General features: G+C 46.1%; 1 protein-coding gene across 1 annotated transcript in view; it reads right to left on the minus strand.

Moving 5' to 3' along the window:
* The window catches only part of LOC140406279 (UDP-glucose:glycoprotein glucosyltransferase 1-like), a gene marked incomplete at both ends in the record, with an annotated part of 178,975 nt that overhangs the window by 58,805 nt on the left and 101,094 nt on the right, over positions 1–19,076 (minus strand). The window contains 2 exons of the mRNA XM_072494390.1: positions 1,747–1,845; positions 1,937–2,060. Of these exons, the coding sequence (XP_072350491.1) occupies positions 1,747–1,845; positions 1,937–2,060 (223 nt within the window). The remainder of the gene's footprint in view (positions 1–1,746; positions 1,846–1,936; positions 2,061–19,076) is intronic.

Consider the following 19,076-nt stretch of genomic DNA (forward strand, 5'->3'; position numbering starts at 1 on the left):
TTCCTGCTTCCCTGTTCCCGCCATGATTACCATAGCGCGGGAACAAAGCCCGCGCTTCCCCTTTTGGCCCCGCCCCCAATGGCTGGCGCCCACAGCTCTTCATCCTCCCTCACCCCCTCCCCCACGACATGGGGAAGAGAGAGAAGTTACAGGGTCGCAGGTTTAACAACCTGGGAAGTCCTCTCTTCCCCCTTTTCCCCCCTTCATCCCACAAATTCACCCCCCCCACTTTTGTCCCAAACGTTCTTTTTCTGGCCCGCTCATACCAGCTTCTACTCGACAATAAATGTCCACGCCTCGTCTGCCGTTTCGAAATAGTGGTGTTTCCCTAGATGTGTGACCCACAGTCTTGCCGGTTGCAACATTCCGAATTTGCAACACCGCTTTGGCCCGATTAAAGCTTGCCCTCCTTCTCGCCACCTCCGCACTCCAATCTTGATACACGCGGATCACCGCATTCTCCCACCTCCTGTTCCGAGTTTTCTTAGCCCATCTGAGGACCATCTCTCTGTCCTTGTATCGGAGAAATCTCACAACTATTGCTCGAGGAGTTTCTCCAGCCCTCGGTCTTCGCGCCATAACCCGATAGGCTCCCTCCACCTCCAGCGGACCCGTCGGGGCCTCCGATCCCATTAACGAATGCAGCATCGTGCTCACATATGCCCCGACGTCCGCCCCTTCTGCACCTTTGGGAAGACCAAGAATCCTTAAGTTCTTCCTCCTCGCATTATTCTCCAGCACCTCCAGCCTTTCCACACATCTTTTGTGTTGTGCCTCGTGGATCTCCGTTTTCTCCACCAGGCCCTGTATGTCGTCCTCATTCTCAGCAGCCTTTGCCTTCACGACCCGAAGCTGCTGCTCCTGGGTCTTTTGCTCCTCCTTTAGCCCCTCAATCGCTTGTAATATCGGGGCCAACAGCTCCTTCTTCATCTCCTTTTTGAGTTCATCTACGCAACGCCGCAGGAACTCTTGTTGGACAGGGCCCCATATTAAACTGCCTCCTTCCGACGCCATCTTGCTTTGTGCCTGCCTTCCTGGCCGCTGCTCTTGAGGATCCACCGCAATCCGGCTACTTTCCTCTCTTTTTTCCATCCGTGTCCAGGGGGATTCCCTTCTGGATTACCGCACAGTGTTATTTGCCGTTAAAATTGCCGATGGGAGCCCAAATTAAGAGCCCAAAAGTCCGTTCCACCGGGAGCTGCCGAAATGTGCGACTTAGCTGGTCATCGCCGCACCCGGAAGTCGATTGAAACAGTTCTAAGGTGTGACAGGGTGCATGTGGAGGAGATGTTTCCTCTTGTCAGAGAATCGAGAACTAGGGGTCACTGTTTAAAAATAAGGTGTCACCCATTTAAATCAGAGATGATATTATTTTTTTGTCTCTCAGAGGGTTGTGAGTCTTTGGAATTCCCGCCGTCAAAAGGCAGTGGAAGTTGAGTATTTGAATGTTTTCAAGGCAGTGGTAGATAGATTCTTGACAAACACAGGGGTGAAGGGTTACAGGGATAAATTACAGTCAGATCAGCAATGATCTTATTGAATGGCAGAACAGGCTCAAAGGGCCAAGTGGCCTATTCCTGATCCTCTTTCGTATGATTTTTAAAAAATTAATATGTTACACCTAAAACCAAAGGTTTTCATTCTGTGCAGTAACCTTTTAAGTGAAACCTTATCAAAAGTATTTTGTAATCTATAGATCAGGAACTGATATAAGTACTTTCACACAGAAAGTATAACTATCGGTACCTTTTCTTGTGAGGTATTTCATCTGATCAGCAATTACTGCGCTTTTGTCTCGAGAATCCAGAAAGGAATATGTTGTAAAGTCATTCCAGTCACTCAAAGCTAAAACAAAAGATAGGTGTTTAATGAAATCCAATTTTGGATTTAATCCACAGTAAAACTTTTCAAATAGAAAAATAACTAATTACATTACCTGTCTTAGATGTAAGATCAAGGTACTTCCTTTCAATGTTCAGAATTACAGGATTGATGCGGAGAACAACATTTGGCTGATCCATCAGGTAATCTACCACATCCATATATTCATTTAATTGACCCTGCAATCAGATTTTTACATAGGCTGGCGTGATTCAGGTCTCTCAATGGACATGAGACAGGTATAATTCAGTAATTATTAAAACAGTGGAATCCAACTGGGAAAACAGTGGTGTTAACGGATTTTAGAGTTTAGTTAACATGTGTTTCTGCAGTAGCTGATGTGAATATTGTTGTGTCATGATGTACATGTACTTTTAATAGTGGGTATCTTAAACAGCTTCAATCGTGATCAGCACCACAGGATGTGATGCACTAGTCCCATTACTTGAACTCAACCTACAGCAATAGTGGATGAAGCATCTCAGTTAATGCTGTCCTTGTTGTAAGATTGGTGCATTTATGTTGAAAAACACATAACGGTGGCAGCATGATTTTTGGAGATTTGACTGACATGAATACCAGCCTCAACCCTTTCATATCCAACAGGAGAACTGGCATGGAAGTGAGACAACAACGTACTAGTTCACTGCATGTAAGTGGTTTTGCAGCACTGCATGGATCTGACAAACTGTACCTTTGTTTTGGGACATACCACACCTCTATCCAGGAAGCAGACACTGCTCAGATTGTAAGTCTACCAGCTGTGAGATGTGTGCAGGAACATAACTGACTTTAAGACAGACGAGCTCAAAGCAAAACTCCACAGATAGAAGATTCCATTCCTGCTGCTTGCTGTCTTTACAGGACAGGGGGTGATTAAAACTCTGAAGACTAGGATAGGAAAGAAGAGTCTATCCAGTAACAACTCCTAACAGCTAAAATCAGCCTGCAAAAAAGCTTTTTTCACTGTTCAATGTACTTTCGAAGCCCTGCGTTCCTTTCCATGCCAAAAATCTATTTTATGGACGGATATTCAGTGAGTCCGGCAAAAGTAGAAACAGCGAAACAACAACAACAACTGCAATCAAGGAACAACCTAACAACCTGATATAACAACCTAATGTCCTAATATTTAGGTGCAGCATGGCGGCACAGTGGTTAGCACTGCTGCCTCATAGCCCCAGGGACCCTGGTTCAATTCCGGCCTCGGGTTACTGTCTGTGTGGAGTTTGCACTTCTCCCCGTGTCTGCGTGGGTTTCCTCCGGGTGATCCCCACAGTCCAAAGATGTGCAGGTTAGGTGGACTGGTCATGTTAAATTGCCCCTTAGTGTCCAAAAGGTTAGATGGGGTTACTGGGATAGGGTGGAGGCGTGGACTTAAGTAGGGTGCAGACTCGATGGGCTGAATGGCCTCCTTCTGCACTGTAGATTCTATGATTCTACGCGCAGTAAAAGGGTTGTGAAAGGTGGAGGAGGAGGAGCTAATTAGGAATGAGAAAGGGGATTCACATATAGAAACAGGCTGAGGTATGAAAAGCATACTTTGCATATGTCTTTATCAAGGAAGACGATGCTGTCAAAGTCACAATGAAAAGGAAGTAGTTGAGACCTGTATGGGTAACAATTAATAAAGAGATGATATTAAAAAGACTGGCTGTACTTAAGGTTGACAGGAAACAGAGAATTATGATGAGTGGTTGTTTTTTTGGAGGAGGATGGAGTTCCCCAGGGATCTGTAGAAGGACGACTATTTTTATTGACCTATCCGGTGCGATCTACTTGCCATGTTGCCCAGCAGGCAGAGCAGCTCAGTGCAACATGACCGGTAATTAATGGGATATCCCTCAAATTGCAATGTGAATCCACCCATTGTCTGCAGATAATTTTTTGGCTAATCTGCATATTAGAGTGAGTCAGCTAGTCTCACTGTAATATGCATTCCCACGATCTACTCAAGGCGATGGACTCAAACTCCATTACCTTGGAGATCTTATGCAAGTGCTCTTCAATGCTGGTCTCCACAAATGGGGAGCAGATGGAATGGCACTTGTGGAGATCTCCAAGGGGTTCTGAGGCCCCTGGGTGCTTACCAACTGGGCAGGTTGCCACCCTGGCCCTGCCAGTGCCACCTGGGTACTGCCAGCTGGGCACCTTGGCAGTGCCAGCATCCTGGCAGTGCCACTGTGTGGCCTTGTGAGGGCATTCCCCACTGAGGCTCCTACTCAAATAGGCGTTCAATAGTGTGGTGTTTCTTGGTGCTCGGAGTGCCCAGTCTCAACTCACTGCTTACTGATGCTGTTTCTTTAGATCTGAGTTATCAGAATCACAGAATAATATGGTGCAGAAGAGGCCCTTCGGTCCAGCATGTCTGCACCAACGCATGAAAAACACCTGTCCTGCCCAGCTGATCCCATTTGTCAGCACTTGGCCCATATGTTATGAATGTTGCAGCTGTACAGAACTCTGGTACGGCCGCATTTGGAGTATTGCGTACAGTTCTGGTCACCGCATTATAGGAAGGACGTGGAGACTTTGGAGCGGGTGCAGAGGAGATTTACCAGGATGTTGCCTGGTATGGAGGGAAAATCTTATGAGGAAAGGCTGATGGACTTGAGGTTGTTTTCGTTGGAGAGAAGAAGGTTAAGAGGAGACTTAATAGAGGCATACAAAATGATCAGGGGGTTGGATAGGGTGGACAGTGAGAGCCTTCTCCCGCGGATGGAAATGGCTGGCACGAGGGGACATAGCTTTAAACTGAGGGGTAATAGATATAGGACAGAGGTCAGAGGTAGGTTCTTTACGCAAAGAGTAGTGAGGCCGTGGAATGCCCTACCTGCTACAGTAGTGAACTCGCCAACATTGAGGGCATTTAAAAGTTTATTGGATAAACATATGGATGATAATGGCATAGTGTAGGTTAGATGGCTTTTGTTTCGGTGCAACATCGTGGGCCGAAGGGCCTGTACTGCGCTGTATTGTTCTATGTTCTATGACTGTCATGCTCCTCTTGTGCTATGTGGGAGTTCAGGGACACGTCCACTGTCCCTGGCTCCTTCACGTGCAAGAGGTGTTTCCAGCTGCAGCTCCTGTTAGACCGCTTGTCGGCTCTGGAGCTGCGGATGGACTCACTTTGGAGCATCCACGATGCTGAGGAAGTCGTGAATAGCACATTTAGCGAGTTGGTCACACCGCAGATAAAGAATACTGAGGACAACTGGCAAATAAGTGACCATCAGACAGAGGAAGAGTAGGAAGGCAATGCAGGGGTCCCCTGGGGCCATCTCCCTCCAAAACAGGTATACTGTTTTAGATACTGTTGGGGGAGATGGCTCACCAGGCCATCTCACTTGTGTTTCCTCATAACTGACCCAAGGCAGCAGTAGCCAGTTTCATGGCACCATGGCTGGCTCTGCTGTGCAGGAGGGCAGAAAAAAGAGTGGTAAAGCTCCAGTGATAGGGCATTTGAATGTAAGTGGAGTAGACAGGCATTTCTGCGGACACAAGTGAGACTCTAGGAAGGTATATTGCCTCCCGGGTGCAAGGGTCTTGGATGTCTCAGATCGGCTGCAGGACATTATAAAGTGGGAGGGTGAAGAAGCAGCTGTTATGGCGCAAATAGGCACCAACAATATAGGAAAAAAACAGGATGAGGTCCTACATGCTGAATTTAGGGAGTAAAAAATAGGACCTCAAAGTTAGTAATCTGGGAATGCTACCAGTGCAATGTGCTCGTCAGAGTAGGAATGACAGGATAGATAGGATGAATGCATGGCTTGAGAGCTGGTGCAGGAGGGAGGGATTCAGATTTTTGGGACATTGGAACCGATTCTGGAAGAGTGGGACCGTTACAAATCGGACGATCATCTGGGCAGGACTGGAACCAATGTCGAAGGGGGATTGTTTGCCAACACTGTTGGGGAGGGTTAAAACTAATGTGGCAGGGGATGGGAACCAATGCAGGAAGTCAGAGGGTAGTAAAGAGGGGATAGAAACAAAAGCTAGTAAGTGGAAGGCAGAGAAACAGATTGAACTGCCAAGTATGGCAGAGGGATGGGAACCAGAGCAGTCGGTCAGCGGGAGAAATAACTGAGGGAGAGCTACAGACTAAGCCAGTAAGATTAAGAGGAAGAGCAGGCAGGGAGTGGTTGGTCAACACAGCGGAAGTGCATCAGAAAAAAGAACAATACAGCACAGGAACATGCCCTTCAGTCCTCCAAGCCTGCGCCAATCACGTATCCTATCTAGACCAACCGTCTGTATCCTTCTATACCCCGTCTATTCATGTGCCCCTCCAGATAAGTCTTAAAGGTCGCTAACGTATCTGCCTCAACCACCTCACTTGGAAGTGCATTCCAGGCCACCACCACCCTCTGTGTAAAAAACGTCCCCTGCACATCTCCACTGAATCTATCCCTCCTCATCTTGAACTTGTGCCCCCTTGTAATTGTCATTTCCGCCCTGGGAAAAAACATCCAGCTGTTCACCCTATCTATACCCCTCATAATTTTATAAACGTCTATCAGGTCACCCCTGAGCCTCTGTCTCTCCAGGGAGAACAATTAGTTTCAATGTGAGGAGTAGTTTAGGTAAAACAGATGAATTTAGAGCTTGGATTAGTACGTGGAATGATGATGTTGCTATTACAGAAACTTGGTTAAAAGAGGGACAGGATTGGCAACTAAACATTCCAGGACTTAGATGCTTCAGGCAGGATAGAGGGGGATGCAAAAGGGGTGGGGGACTTGCATTATTGTTTAAGGAGACTATCACAGCTGTGCTGAAGGAGGACACTTGGGAGGGTTCAGGCAGTGAGGCAATGCGGGTAGAGCTCAGGAATAGGAAGGGTGCTGTCACAATGTTGTTGGTTTACTACAGACCTCCTAACAGCCAGCGAGCGACAGAGGAGCAGATATGCAGACAGATCTTGGAAAGATGCATAAACAGTAGGATTGTTGTGGTGGGTGATTTTAACCTTCCCTATATTGACTGGGATACACTTACTGCCATATTAAACCTGGTGCTGGGGAATGAGCCCGGCCAGGTGATCGAAATCTCAGTAGGAGATCATTTTGGGAACAGTAATCATAATTCTGTAAGTTTTCAGCTGCTTATGGAAAAGGACAAGAGTGGTCCTCAGGTGAAGGTGTTAGACTGTGGGAAGGCTAATTACAACAGCATTAGGTAGGATCTGGAGAGTGTTGACTGGGCAAGACTATTTGAGGGAAAATCAATATTCGGCGTGTGGGACGCTTTCAAATGTCTGTTGATTAGAATTCAGGACCGGCATGTAACTGTGAGGACGAAAGATAAGGCTGGTACGAAAAGGGAACCCTGGGTAACAAGGGACATTATGTACCATGTCAAAAGAAAAAGGAAGCATTCGTGAGGTCTAAAGGCTTAGGACAGATGAAGAATATAAAGCAAGTAGGAAGGAACTTAAGGTAGGAGTTGGAAGGCTAAAAGGGGTCATGAAATGTCATTGGTATGCAGGATTAAGGAAAATCCTAAGGCGTTTTATACATATGTAAAGAGCAAGAGGGTAGGCAGAGAAAGGGTTGGTCCATTCAGGGATTATAGATCATTGAATTTACAGTGCAGAAGGAGGCCATTCGGCTCATCAAGTCTGCACCGGCCCTTACAAAGAGCACCCTACTCAAGCCCACGTATCTACCCTATCCCGTAACAGTCACCCCCACTTAACCTTTTTGGACACTAAGGGCAATTTAGCATGGCCAATCCACCGAACCCACGCATCTTTGGACTGTGGGAGGAAACCGGAGCACCCGGAGGAAACCCACGCAGACACGGGGAGAACGTAGACTCCGCACAGACAGTGACCCAGCCGGGAATCGAACCTGGGACCCTGGCGCTGTGAAGCAACTGTGCTACCCACTATACTACCGTGCTGCCCCATACCATGATGTATGGAACCAGAGGAAATGGGCAAGATACTAAATGAATACTTTGCCTCAGTGTTCAACAAAGAGAAGGACTTGCTGGATGAGGAGGATAGAGTAGAATGTATAGATATTCTGAGTCATATTGATATTAATAAAGAGGAGGCGTTGGGCGCCTTAAAAAGGATTAACGTGAAGTCACACGGGATCAGGGGTGAACTGGCAAGGTGGATACAGAACTGGCTAGGCCATAGAAGGCAGAGGGTAGCAATGGAGGGATGCTTTTCTAATTGGAGGGCTGTGACCAGTGGTGTTCCACAGGGATCAGTGCTGGGACCTTTGCTCTTTGTAGTATATATAAATGATTTGGAGGAAAATGTAACTGGTCTGATTAGTAAGTTTGCAGACGACACAAAGGTTGGTGGAATTGCGGATAGCGATGAGGACTGTCTGAGGATACAGCAGGATTTAGATTGTCTGGAGACTTGGGCGGAGAGATGGCAGATGGAGTTTAACCTGGACAAATGTGAGGTAATGCATTTTGGAAGGGCTAATGCAGGTAGGGAATATACAGTGAATGGTAGAACCCTCAAGAGTATTGAAAGTCAAAGAGATCTAGGAGTACAGGTCCACAGATCACTGAAAGGGGCTACACAGGTGGAGAAGGTAGTCAAGAAGGCATACGGCATGCTTGCCTTCATTGGCCGGGGCATTGAGTATAAGAATTGGCAAGTCATGTTGCAGCTGTATAGAACCTTAGTTAGGCCACACTTGGAGTATAGTGTTCAATTCTGGTCGCCACACTACCAGAAGGATGTGGAGGCTTTAGAGAGGGTGCAGAAGAGATTTACCAGAATGTTGCCTGGTATGGAGGGCATAAGCTATGAGGAGCGATTGAATAAACTCGGTTTGTTCTCACTGGAACGAAGGAGGTTGAGGGGCGACCTGATAGAGGTATACAAAATTATGAGGGGCATAGACAGAGTGGATAGTCAGAGGCTTTTCCCCAGGGTAGAGGGGTCAATTACTAGGGGGCATAGGTTTAAGGTGAGAGGGGCAAAGTTTAGAGTAGATGTACGAGGCAAGTTTTTTACGCAGAGGGTAGTGGGTGCCTGGAACTCACTACCGGAGGAGGTAGTGGAGGCAGGGACGATAGGGACATTTAAGGGGCATCTTGACAAATATATGAATAGGATGGGAATAGAAGGATACGGACCCAGGAAGTGTAGAAGATTGTAGTTTAGTCGGGCAGTATGGTCGGCACGGGCTTGGAGGGCCGAAGGGCCTGTTCCTGTGCTGTACATTTCTTTGTTCTTTGTTCTCTTTGTTAACGTAGATAAGTCCCCAGGGCCTGATGGGATTTACCCAAGAATACTGAGGGAGGCAAGGGAGGAAATTGCTGGAGCCTTGATAGTAATCTTTGTATCCTCATTGGCTACAGGAGAAGTTCCAGAGGACTGGAGAGTAGCCAATGTTGTTCCATTGTTTAAGAAGGGCTTAAACCAGGAAATTATAGGCCGGTGAGCATTACGTCAGTGATAGGGAAATTATTGGAAAAGATTCTAAGAGATAGGATTTACTCATATTTGGAAGCAAATACACTTATTTATGATGGACAGCATGCTTTGTGAAGGGGAGGTCGTGCATCACTAATTTGATCGACTTTTTCGAGGATGTTGTTTGATGAGGGAAAGGCACGCGATGTTGCGTACATGGACTTCAGTAAAGCCTTTGACAAGGTACCACATGGTAGACTGGTACAAAAGGTGAAGTCACATGTGTTATGGGTTAGGGTTTAGAGAATCCTAAAGTGTATCATGATGTTCACCTGACCCACAATTTTTAATAGATTGTGGTATGGGGAGCACACGGCCCACTCTACAGGTGTGGTACAGCAGAAATGAAAAGTTATTTTAAAAAACAAAACAATGTTTATTCTATGAAATCAAGTTAACCTTTTTAAAACAAACAGTGAATATCTTAGCAACCAGTAAATCAAATACATGCCCCAAAGAATGCAACACTAAGTAATCTGTATGCTGTCCTTTTAACATCCAAAAGACTTAACGAACCTTCAAACAGGGAGCACACTAGGTTTACATTTAATGCTGAGATCATTTATAATTCTGAATTCACCAAATTATCCATAGTCTTTGGATGGCAGAGATCAACAGTAGTGCAGCTCACAGACAAACACAGACACACCCAAGCCTTTTCTCAAACTGAAAACTAAAAAGCAGAAGTAGAGCTCAACTCCACCCATACTCTGACATCACTCCAGTAACATGAGCAGCTCCATTTCTTAAACACCCATTTCTTAAAGGGTACTCTCACGTGACACCTCCCCCCCCCCCCCACCCCAAGAAAGAAAACCCCATCAACTTCAAGATGGTTTCATTTTTCATCTTTACACTATCCTTTAAGAAATGCACACAGTAAATATACTTGTTCGTTTCAAAAAACAACACACTCAAACAGGTATAATAATATAGTCCATTTTTTTTTTCATTCTTCCTCCAACTGAAATCCTTGTCGATTGACAGTCTCTTTGAACAAGAAAGTCTCTGCACGATCCATCCTTTCCTCTACGCCTCGGCATTTCTCTTTAAAGTCAGATACTTTAGTTCAATCTGATCACAGAGTCCCTTGCAATTCTCCAACACAGGAGCATTGGTTATCACAGCTTTCAGGCAGTCAAATACCTGTTGAAAGTCCGCTGTCCATTGAAATTCTCGACGTTTCTTCAGCAAGTCCATCAGTGGAGCAATCACGCGACAAAACCTTTTGCACAAATGTTAGATCAAATCCACTCATGCCAAGAAATCACATTATTTCCCTTCGTCTTGAGGGTATCGGAAACTCCTCAAGGAAAGTGACTTGGGCTTTTCCAAATTCACCTTTGGCTAGGTTTGTCACCAAACCCGCCTCCTGAAGTCGATCGAATAACTCCATCAGATGTTTTAAATGTTCTGTCCATATTTGGCTGAAAATTACCAGATCATCGATGTATGCACAATTGGGTAATCCTGAAACAACTTTGTTAGTTAACCGTAGAAATGTGGCTGGGGCGTTCATCATACCAAATGGCATAACTTTGAATTGGTATATACCACCTGGAATCACAAAAGCTGAAATCTCCTTCGCCCTTTCGGAAAAGGTACCTGCCAGTAACTTTTAAATTGGAAATAAAAGCTGATTGTCCCACTTTCTCAATGCAATCCCCCAAACGTGGGATAGGATAAGAGTCCGTCTTGTAACTGCATTAACCTTTCGAGAGTCCACACACAACTGTTAGGTACCATCTGGTTTAGGTACCATCACTATGGGTGAGCTCCATTGGCTGCAACCAACATTAATTATGCCATTTTTAAGCATACTCTCAATCTCTTTGTTAACCTGTGCCAATTTTAAAGGGTTAAGTCTCTATGGATGTTGTTTGATTGGAACAGCATTTCCCACATCTACATCATGTATAGCCATTTTAGTACTTCCCCATTTATCTCTACAAACTTGCCCACGTGATATCAATAACTCTTTCAGGTCAGTCCGTTTTTCCTCTGGAAGGTAACTCAACAATTTATCCCAATTTTTAAGAACATCCTCATTTTCCAATTTAATTTGAGGTATGTCAAATTCACAGTCATCTGGATTTGGTTCATCACTTTGAGTTAGAATCATTAAACACTTCTCCTTTTTCTCTCCTTCCCTTTCAAAGTACCTCTTAAGCATATTCACATGACACACTCGGTGATACTTCCTTCTATCCGGTGTTTTAACCACATAATTCACCTCACATAATTTCCTTTCAATCTGATAAGATCCACAAAACCTAGTTTTTAAAGGTTCACCTACCACTGGTAACAATACTAAAACTTTATCTCCACTGGCAAAACTACGAACTTTGGATTTCTTGCCCGCGTCCCGTTTCATCACATTTTGTGCAACTTTCAAATGTTATCTAGCCAATTCACCTGCTCTATTTAATTGTTCCCTAAACTTTGACACGTAATCCAATAGTGTAATTTCCGATTTCTCACCCACCAATTTTCTTTAATCAATTTAAGTGGTCCGCTTACCTCATGACCAAAAATTAGTTCAAAAGGACTAAATTTGGTTGACTCATTAGGTGCATCCCTAATTGCAAACAGTACGAATGGAATACCTTTATCCCAATCCTCAGGATAATCTTGATAATAAGCCCTCAACATTGTCTTTAATGTCTGATGCCACCTTTCTAACGCTCCCTGCGATTCGGGATGGCGCGCAGTTAATTTAAATTGTTTTATTCCTAAGCTATCCATAACTTCTTTGAATAACTTTGAGGTAAAATTGTATTTCTGCGGGTAGTCCATATCTACTAAAGAATTTAAGTAACTCCTCCACAATCTTTTTAACTGTAATATTATGTACTGGAATAGCCTCTGGAAACCTAGTAGACCATCCATTATAGTCAAAAGATATTGATTCTCACTTTTTGTTTCAGGAAGCGGTCCTGTGCAATCAATTAGGACCCTTGTAAGAGGTTCCTCAAATGCTGGAGTGGGTATTAAGGGCAGCAGAGTGGAGCCGCTGATTGGCTGTCGTGGGGAAAATCTGCATCAGTGCATTGCGATCACTGTATCCAGAAGGTGTATCTGAGCAAGACAACCTCCGTGTTCAACTGAAGGCAAGCATCCAGCAGAGGGAAGTAGAGCGGAGCCGCTGATTGGCTGTTGCGGGGAAAATTTGCATCAGTGCATTGCGGCGACTGTATCCAGAAGGTGTACCTGAGCAAGACACCCTCCGTGTTCAAGTGATTACAAGCATCCAGCAGAGGGCAGCAGAGCGGAGCCGCTGATTGGCTGTTGCGGGGAACATTTGCATCAGTGCATTGCGGTCACTGTATCCAGAAGGTGGTTTATGGAGGAGCTGTTGTCATGTGACAGTTAAACCCCAGGCACTTCTTCAGTGTTTCCCTCCCTACCTCCTCCTCTGACCAAAAAAAACACAACAATCACTGTAAGGATCCCAGCCGAATAAAGATCAAGAGGGAGACTCGAGGGCAGGTAGAAGTAGAAAGAAGTTGAACCGTGACATCACAGCCAGCAGGTAAGTGATTGGCTGGTGACTGGTAAGTAGTTTTTCTTTTCCCTGAGATGTGTTTTTTATCGTATGATTGGTAACAATTTTTCTTTTTTTTAACTTTTTCATTTATCTATTATAGTGGGACTAAATTGAGCTTAAGATTAAAAATGTCAGGAGATCTCAGACCCGTGTTATGCTCCTCTTGCTCAATGTGGGAGCTCAGGGACGTGGCTGATGTCCCTGGCTCCTTCACGTGCGGGAAGTCCAGCTGCAGCTCTTGTTAGACCGCATGGCGGCTCTGGAGCTGCGGATGGACTCACTTTGTAGCATCCGCGATGCTGAGGAGGTCGTGGATAGCACGTTTAACGAATTGGTCACCCTACAGATTAGGATTGCAGAGGGAGAAAGGGAATGGGTGACCAAAAAGCACAGACAAAAGCAGAAAGGCAGTGCAGGTGTCCCCTGCGGTCATCTCCCTCCAAAACAGGTATAACGTTTTGGATACTGTTGGGGGAGATGGCTCACCAGGGGAAGGCAACAGTAGCCAGGTTCATGGCACCGTGGCTGGCTCTGCTGTCCAGAAGGGCTGGAAAAAGTGTGGAAGGGCTATAGTCACAGGGGATTCAATTGTAAGGGGAGTAGATAGGCGGTCCTGTGGTCGAAAACGAGACTCCTGAATGGTATGTTGCCTCCCAGGTGCACGGGTCAGGGATGTCTCAGATAGGCTGCAGAACATTCTGAAGGGGGAGGGTGAACAGCCAGTTGTCATGCTGCATTTGGCACCAATGATATAGGTAAAAAACGGGATGTGGTCCCACAAGCAGAATTTAGGGATGTGGGAGCCAAATTAAAAAGTCGGACCTCAGAGGTAGTAATCTCAGGATTGCTACTCTTGCCATGTGGTAGTCAGAGTAGAAATGAAAGAATAGGCAGGATGATGCGTGGCTTGAGAGATGGTGCAGGAGAAAGGGGTTCAGATTTTTGGGACATTGGGACCAGTTGTGGGGGAGGTGGGACTACTACAAATTGGACGGTCTACACCTGGGCCGGACTGGAACCAATGTCCTTGGCGGTGCTTTTGCTAACGCTGTTGGGGAGGGTTTAAACTAATGTGGCAGGGGGATGGGAAGCAAATGAGGAGGTTAGTGGACAGTAAGGAGGTAGTAACTAAAGCATGTAAGGAACTAGATCATGAAGTCAGCGTGACTAAGGGGAAGAGTAGGCAGGGAGTAGACGACAAACGCAAAGGGACTGGTGGTCTGAGGTGCATTTGTTTTAATGCAAGAAGTGTAGTAGGTAAGGCAGATGAACTTAGGCTTGGATTAGTATCTGGGAGTATGATGTTATTGCTATTACTGAAACTTTGTTGAGGGAAGGGCATGATTGGCAACTAAATATCCCAGGATATCGATGCTTCAGGCGGGATAGAGAGGGAGGTAAAAGGGGTGGAGGAGTTGCATTACTGGTCAGAGAGGATATCACAGCTGTGCTGAAGGAGGGCACTATGGAGGACTCGACCAGTGAGGACTCAAAAATAGGAAGGGTGCAGTAACAATGTTGGGGCTGTACGACAGACCTCCCAACAGCGAGCGTGAGATAGAGATACAAATACGTAAACAGATTATGGAAAGATGTTGGGGCAACAGGGTGGTGGTGATACAAAGAACAAAGAAATGTACAGCACAGGAACAGGCCCTTCGGCCCACCAAGCCCGTGCTGACCATGCTGCCCGACTTCAACTACAATCTTCTACACTTCTGGGGCCATATCCCTCTATTCCCATCCTATTCATGTATTTGTCAAGATGCCCCTTAAATGTCACTATCGTCCCTGCTTCCACCACCTCCTCCGGTAGCGAGTTCCAGGCACCCACTACCCTCTGTGTAAAAAACTTGCATCGTACATTTACTCTAAACCTTGCCCCTCTCACCTTAACCTATGCCCCCTAGTAATTGACCCCTCTACCCTGGGGAAAAGCCTCTGACTATCCACTCTGTCTGTGCCCCTCATAATTTTGTAGACCTCTATCAGGTCGCCCCTCAACCTCCGTCGTTCCAGTGAGAACAAAACGAGTTCATTCAACCGCTCCTCATAGCTAATGCCCTCCATACCAGGCAACATTCTGGTAAATCTCTTCTGCACCCTCTCTAAAGCCTCCACATCCTTCTGGTAGTGTGGCGACCAGAATTGAACACTATACTCCAAGTGTGGCCTAACTAAGGTTCTATACAGCTGCAACATGACTTGCCAATTCTTATACTCAATGCCCCGGCCAATGAAGGCAAGCATGCCGTATGCCTTCTTGACTACCTTCTCCACCTGTGTTGCCCCTTTCAGTGACCTGTGGACCTGTACACCTAGATCTCTCTGACTGTCAATACTCTTGAGGGGTCTACCATTCACTGTATTTTCCCTACCTGCATTAGACCTTCCAAAATGCATTACCTCTCAGTTGTCCTGATTAAACTCCGTCTGCCATCTCTCCGCCCAAGTCTCCAAACAATCTAAATCCTGCTGTATCCTCTGACAGTCCTCTTCGCTGTCCACAATTCCACTAACCTTTGTGTCGTCTGCAAACATACTAATCAGATCAGTTACATTTTCCTCCAAATCATTTATATATACTAAAAACAGCAAAGGTCCCAGCACTGATCCCTGCGGAACACCACTGGTCACAGCCCTCCAATTAGAAAAGCATCCTTCCATTGCTACTCTCTGCCTTCTATGACCTAGCCAGTTCTGTAATCACCTTGTCAGCTCACCCCTGATCCCGTGTGACTTCACCTTTTGTACTAGTCTACCATGAGGGACCTTGTCAAAGGCCTTACTGAAGTCCATATAGACAACATCCACTGCCCTATCTGCATCAATCATCTTTGTGACCTCCTCGAAAAACTCTATCAAGTTAGTGAGACACGACCTCCACTTCACAAAACCATGCTGCCTCTCACTAATACGTCCATTTGCTTCCAAATGGGAGTAGATCCTGTCTTGAAGAATTCTCTCCAGTAATTTCCCTACCACTGAAGTAAGGCTCACCGGCCTGTAGTTTCCTGGATTATCCTTGCTACCCTTCTTAAACAGAGGAACAACATTGGCTATTCTCCAGTCCTCCGGGACATCACCTGAAGACAGTGAGGATCCAAAGATTTCTGTCAAGGCCTCAGCAATTTCCTCTCCAGCCTCCTTCAGTATTCTGAGGTAGATCCCATCAGGCCCTGGGGACTTATCTACCTTAATATTTTTTAAGACGCCCAACACCTCGTCTTTTTGGATCTCAATGTGACCCAGGCTATCTACACACCCTTCTCCCGACTCAACATCTACCAATTCCTTCTCTTTGGTGAATACTGATGCAAAGTATTCATTTAGTACCTCGCCCATTTCCTCTGGCTCCACACATAGATTCCCTTGCCTATCCTTCAGTGGGACAACCCTTTCCCTGGCTACCCTCTTGCTTTTTATGTACGATAGGATATTTTAATTTTCCCAACATTGAGTGGGATACACTTAGTGTCAGAGGTCTAGATGGAGCAGAGCAGAATTTGTAAGGAGCATCCAGGAGGGTTTTCCAGAGAAGTATGTAAATAGTCCAACTCAGGAAGGGGCCATACTGCACCTGGTGTTAGGGAATGAGCCCGGCCAGGTGTTTGAAGTTTCAGTCGGGGATTACTTTGGGAATAGTGATCACAATTTCATAAGTTTTAGAATACTCATGGACAAAGACGAGAGTGGTCCTAAGGAAGAGTGTTAAATTGGGGGAAGGCCAACTATACCGAAATTCAGCCGGAGCTGGGGAATGTGGATAGGGAGCAGCTGTTTGAAGGTAAATCCACATTTGATATTTGGAAGGCTTTTAAAGAGAGGTTGATTAGAATGCAGGACAGACATGTCTCTGTGAAAATGAGTGATAGAAATGGCAAGATTAGGGAACCATGGATGACAGGTGAAATTGTGAGACTAGCTAAGAGGAAAAAGGAAGCATACACAAGGTCTAGGCGACTGAAGACAGACGAAGCTTTGGAAGAATATCGGGAATGTAGGACCAATCTGAAACGAGGAATCAAGAGGGCTAAAAGGGGTCATGAAATATCTTTAGCAAACAGGGTGAAGGAAAATCCCAAAGACTTTTATTCATATATAAGGAGCAAGAGGGTAACTAGAGAGAGGGTTGGCTCACTCAAAGACAAAGGAGGAAAGTTATGCATGGAGTCAGAGAAAATGGGTGAGATTTTTAAAAAAAATATATATTTTATTGAAATTTTTCAAACAGAAATTTTCCGTTTTTACAACTTAATAAAGGAATATACATTAAACGTTATTTAAATAATATATTAAACTAACAACAAATGAAAAAAGAGATAAACAAAAAGCAAATATCAACAACTGGCAAAAAAACAAAAACACGGGATAATACTCCCCCCCCCCCCCGGGTTGCTGCTGCTGTCCTTTCTGTTTTTCCATTATCGTTCCGCGAGGTAGTCAAGGAACGGTTGCCACTGCCTGGTGAACCCCTGAGCCGATCCTCTTAACGCATATTTTATTCGTTCCAGTCTTATGAACCCTGCCATGTCGTTTATCCAGGCCTCCACGCCCGGGGGCTTCACTTCCTTCCACACAAGTAGAATCCTTCGCCGGGCTACTCGGGACGCAAAGGCCAAGACGTCGGCCTCTTTCGCCTCCTGCACTCCCGGTTCTTCTGCAACCCCAAATATAGCTAACCCCCAGCCTGGTTTGACCCGGACCCCCACCACCTTTGAAATCACTCTTGCCACACCCTCCCAGAACTCATGCAGTGTCAGACACGACCAGAACATGTGAGTGTGGTTCGCCGGGCTTCCTGAGCACCTTCCACATCTATCCTCCACCCCAAAAAACCTGCTCAGTCTTGCTCCCGTCATATGCGCTCTGTGTAGAACCTTAAATTGAATCAGGCTAAGCCTGGCACACGAGGACGAAGAATTTACCCTACTTAGGGCAACTGCCCACAGCCCCTCCTCGATCTCTTCCCCCAGCTCCTCTTCCCATTTTCCCTTCAGCTCCTCTACCATCGCCTCCCCCTCGTCTCTCATCTCCCTGTATATTTCGGACACTTTACCTTCTCCAACCCATGCCCCCGAAATCACTCTATCCTGGATCCCTTGCATCGGGAGCTGTGGAAATTCCCTCACCTGTTGCCTCGTAAATGCCCGTATCGGAAAGCATTCCCTGGTGGCAACTTATATTTTTCTTCCAATGCTCCCAGACTCGCAAACGTCCCGTCCAAAAACAGGTCCTTCAGCTTCCTAATTCCTGCTCACTGCCAACATTGAAATCCCCCATCTATCCTCCCCGGGACGAACCTGTGGTTATTCCTTATCGGGGACCACACCGAGGCCATCACTCCCCTGTGTCGTCTCCACTGCCCCCAGATCTTCAAGGTCACCACCACCACTGGGTTTGTGGTGTACCTTTTCGGGGAGAACGGTAGCGGCGCCATCACCAGCGCTTTTAGACTCGTTCCCTTACAGGGTGCCATCTCCAGCTTTTTCCATGCCGCACCTTCTTCTTCCCTCATCCACTTACAAACCATCGAAACATTAGCGGCCCAATAGTAGTCACTCAGACTCGGCAGTGCCAATCCCCCTCTGTTCCTACTGCGCTGCAGGAACCCCCTCTTTACCCTCGGTGTCTTTCCCGCCCACACAAAGCCCATAATACTCCTGTCTATTTTTTTGAAAAAGGCCTTTGTAATCAGGATGGGAAGGCACTGAAACACGAAAAGAAACCTCGGGAGGACCACCATTTTAACCGCCTGTACTCTGCCCGCCAATGACAGGGGCACCATATCCCACCTCTTAAAGTCCTCCTCCATCTGCTCTACCAGTCGCGTAAGGTTAAGTTTATGTAGGGTTCCCCAGTTCCTGGCTCCCTGAATCCCCAGGTATCAAAAGTTTCCTGCCACTCTCCTCAGCGGCAGAGCATCTATCCCCCTGCCCTGTTCCCCGGGGTGCATCACAAAAAGCTCACTCTTTCCCATATTTAATTTGTATCCCGAAAACTCTCCAAACTCCCTGAGTATCTGTATTACCTCTGGCATCCCCTCTACCGGGTCCGCCACATATAGCAGTAAATCATCTGCGTATAGTGACACTCGATGTTCCTCTCCCCCTCTAAGCACCCCTCTCCACCTCTTAAGAGTCCCTCAGCGCTATGGCCAATGGTTCAATTGCCAACGCGAACAGTAACGGGGAC

Source organism: Scyliorhinus torazame, unplaced genomic scaffold (genome assembly GCF_047496885.1).
Source record: "Scyliorhinus torazame isolate Kashiwa2021f unplaced genomic scaffold, sScyTor2.1 scaffold_408, whole genome shotgun sequence".
NCBI classification, from domain to species: domain Eukaryota; kingdom Metazoa; phylum Chordata; class Chondrichthyes; order Carcharhiniformes; family Scyliorhinidae; genus Scyliorhinus; species Scyliorhinus torazame.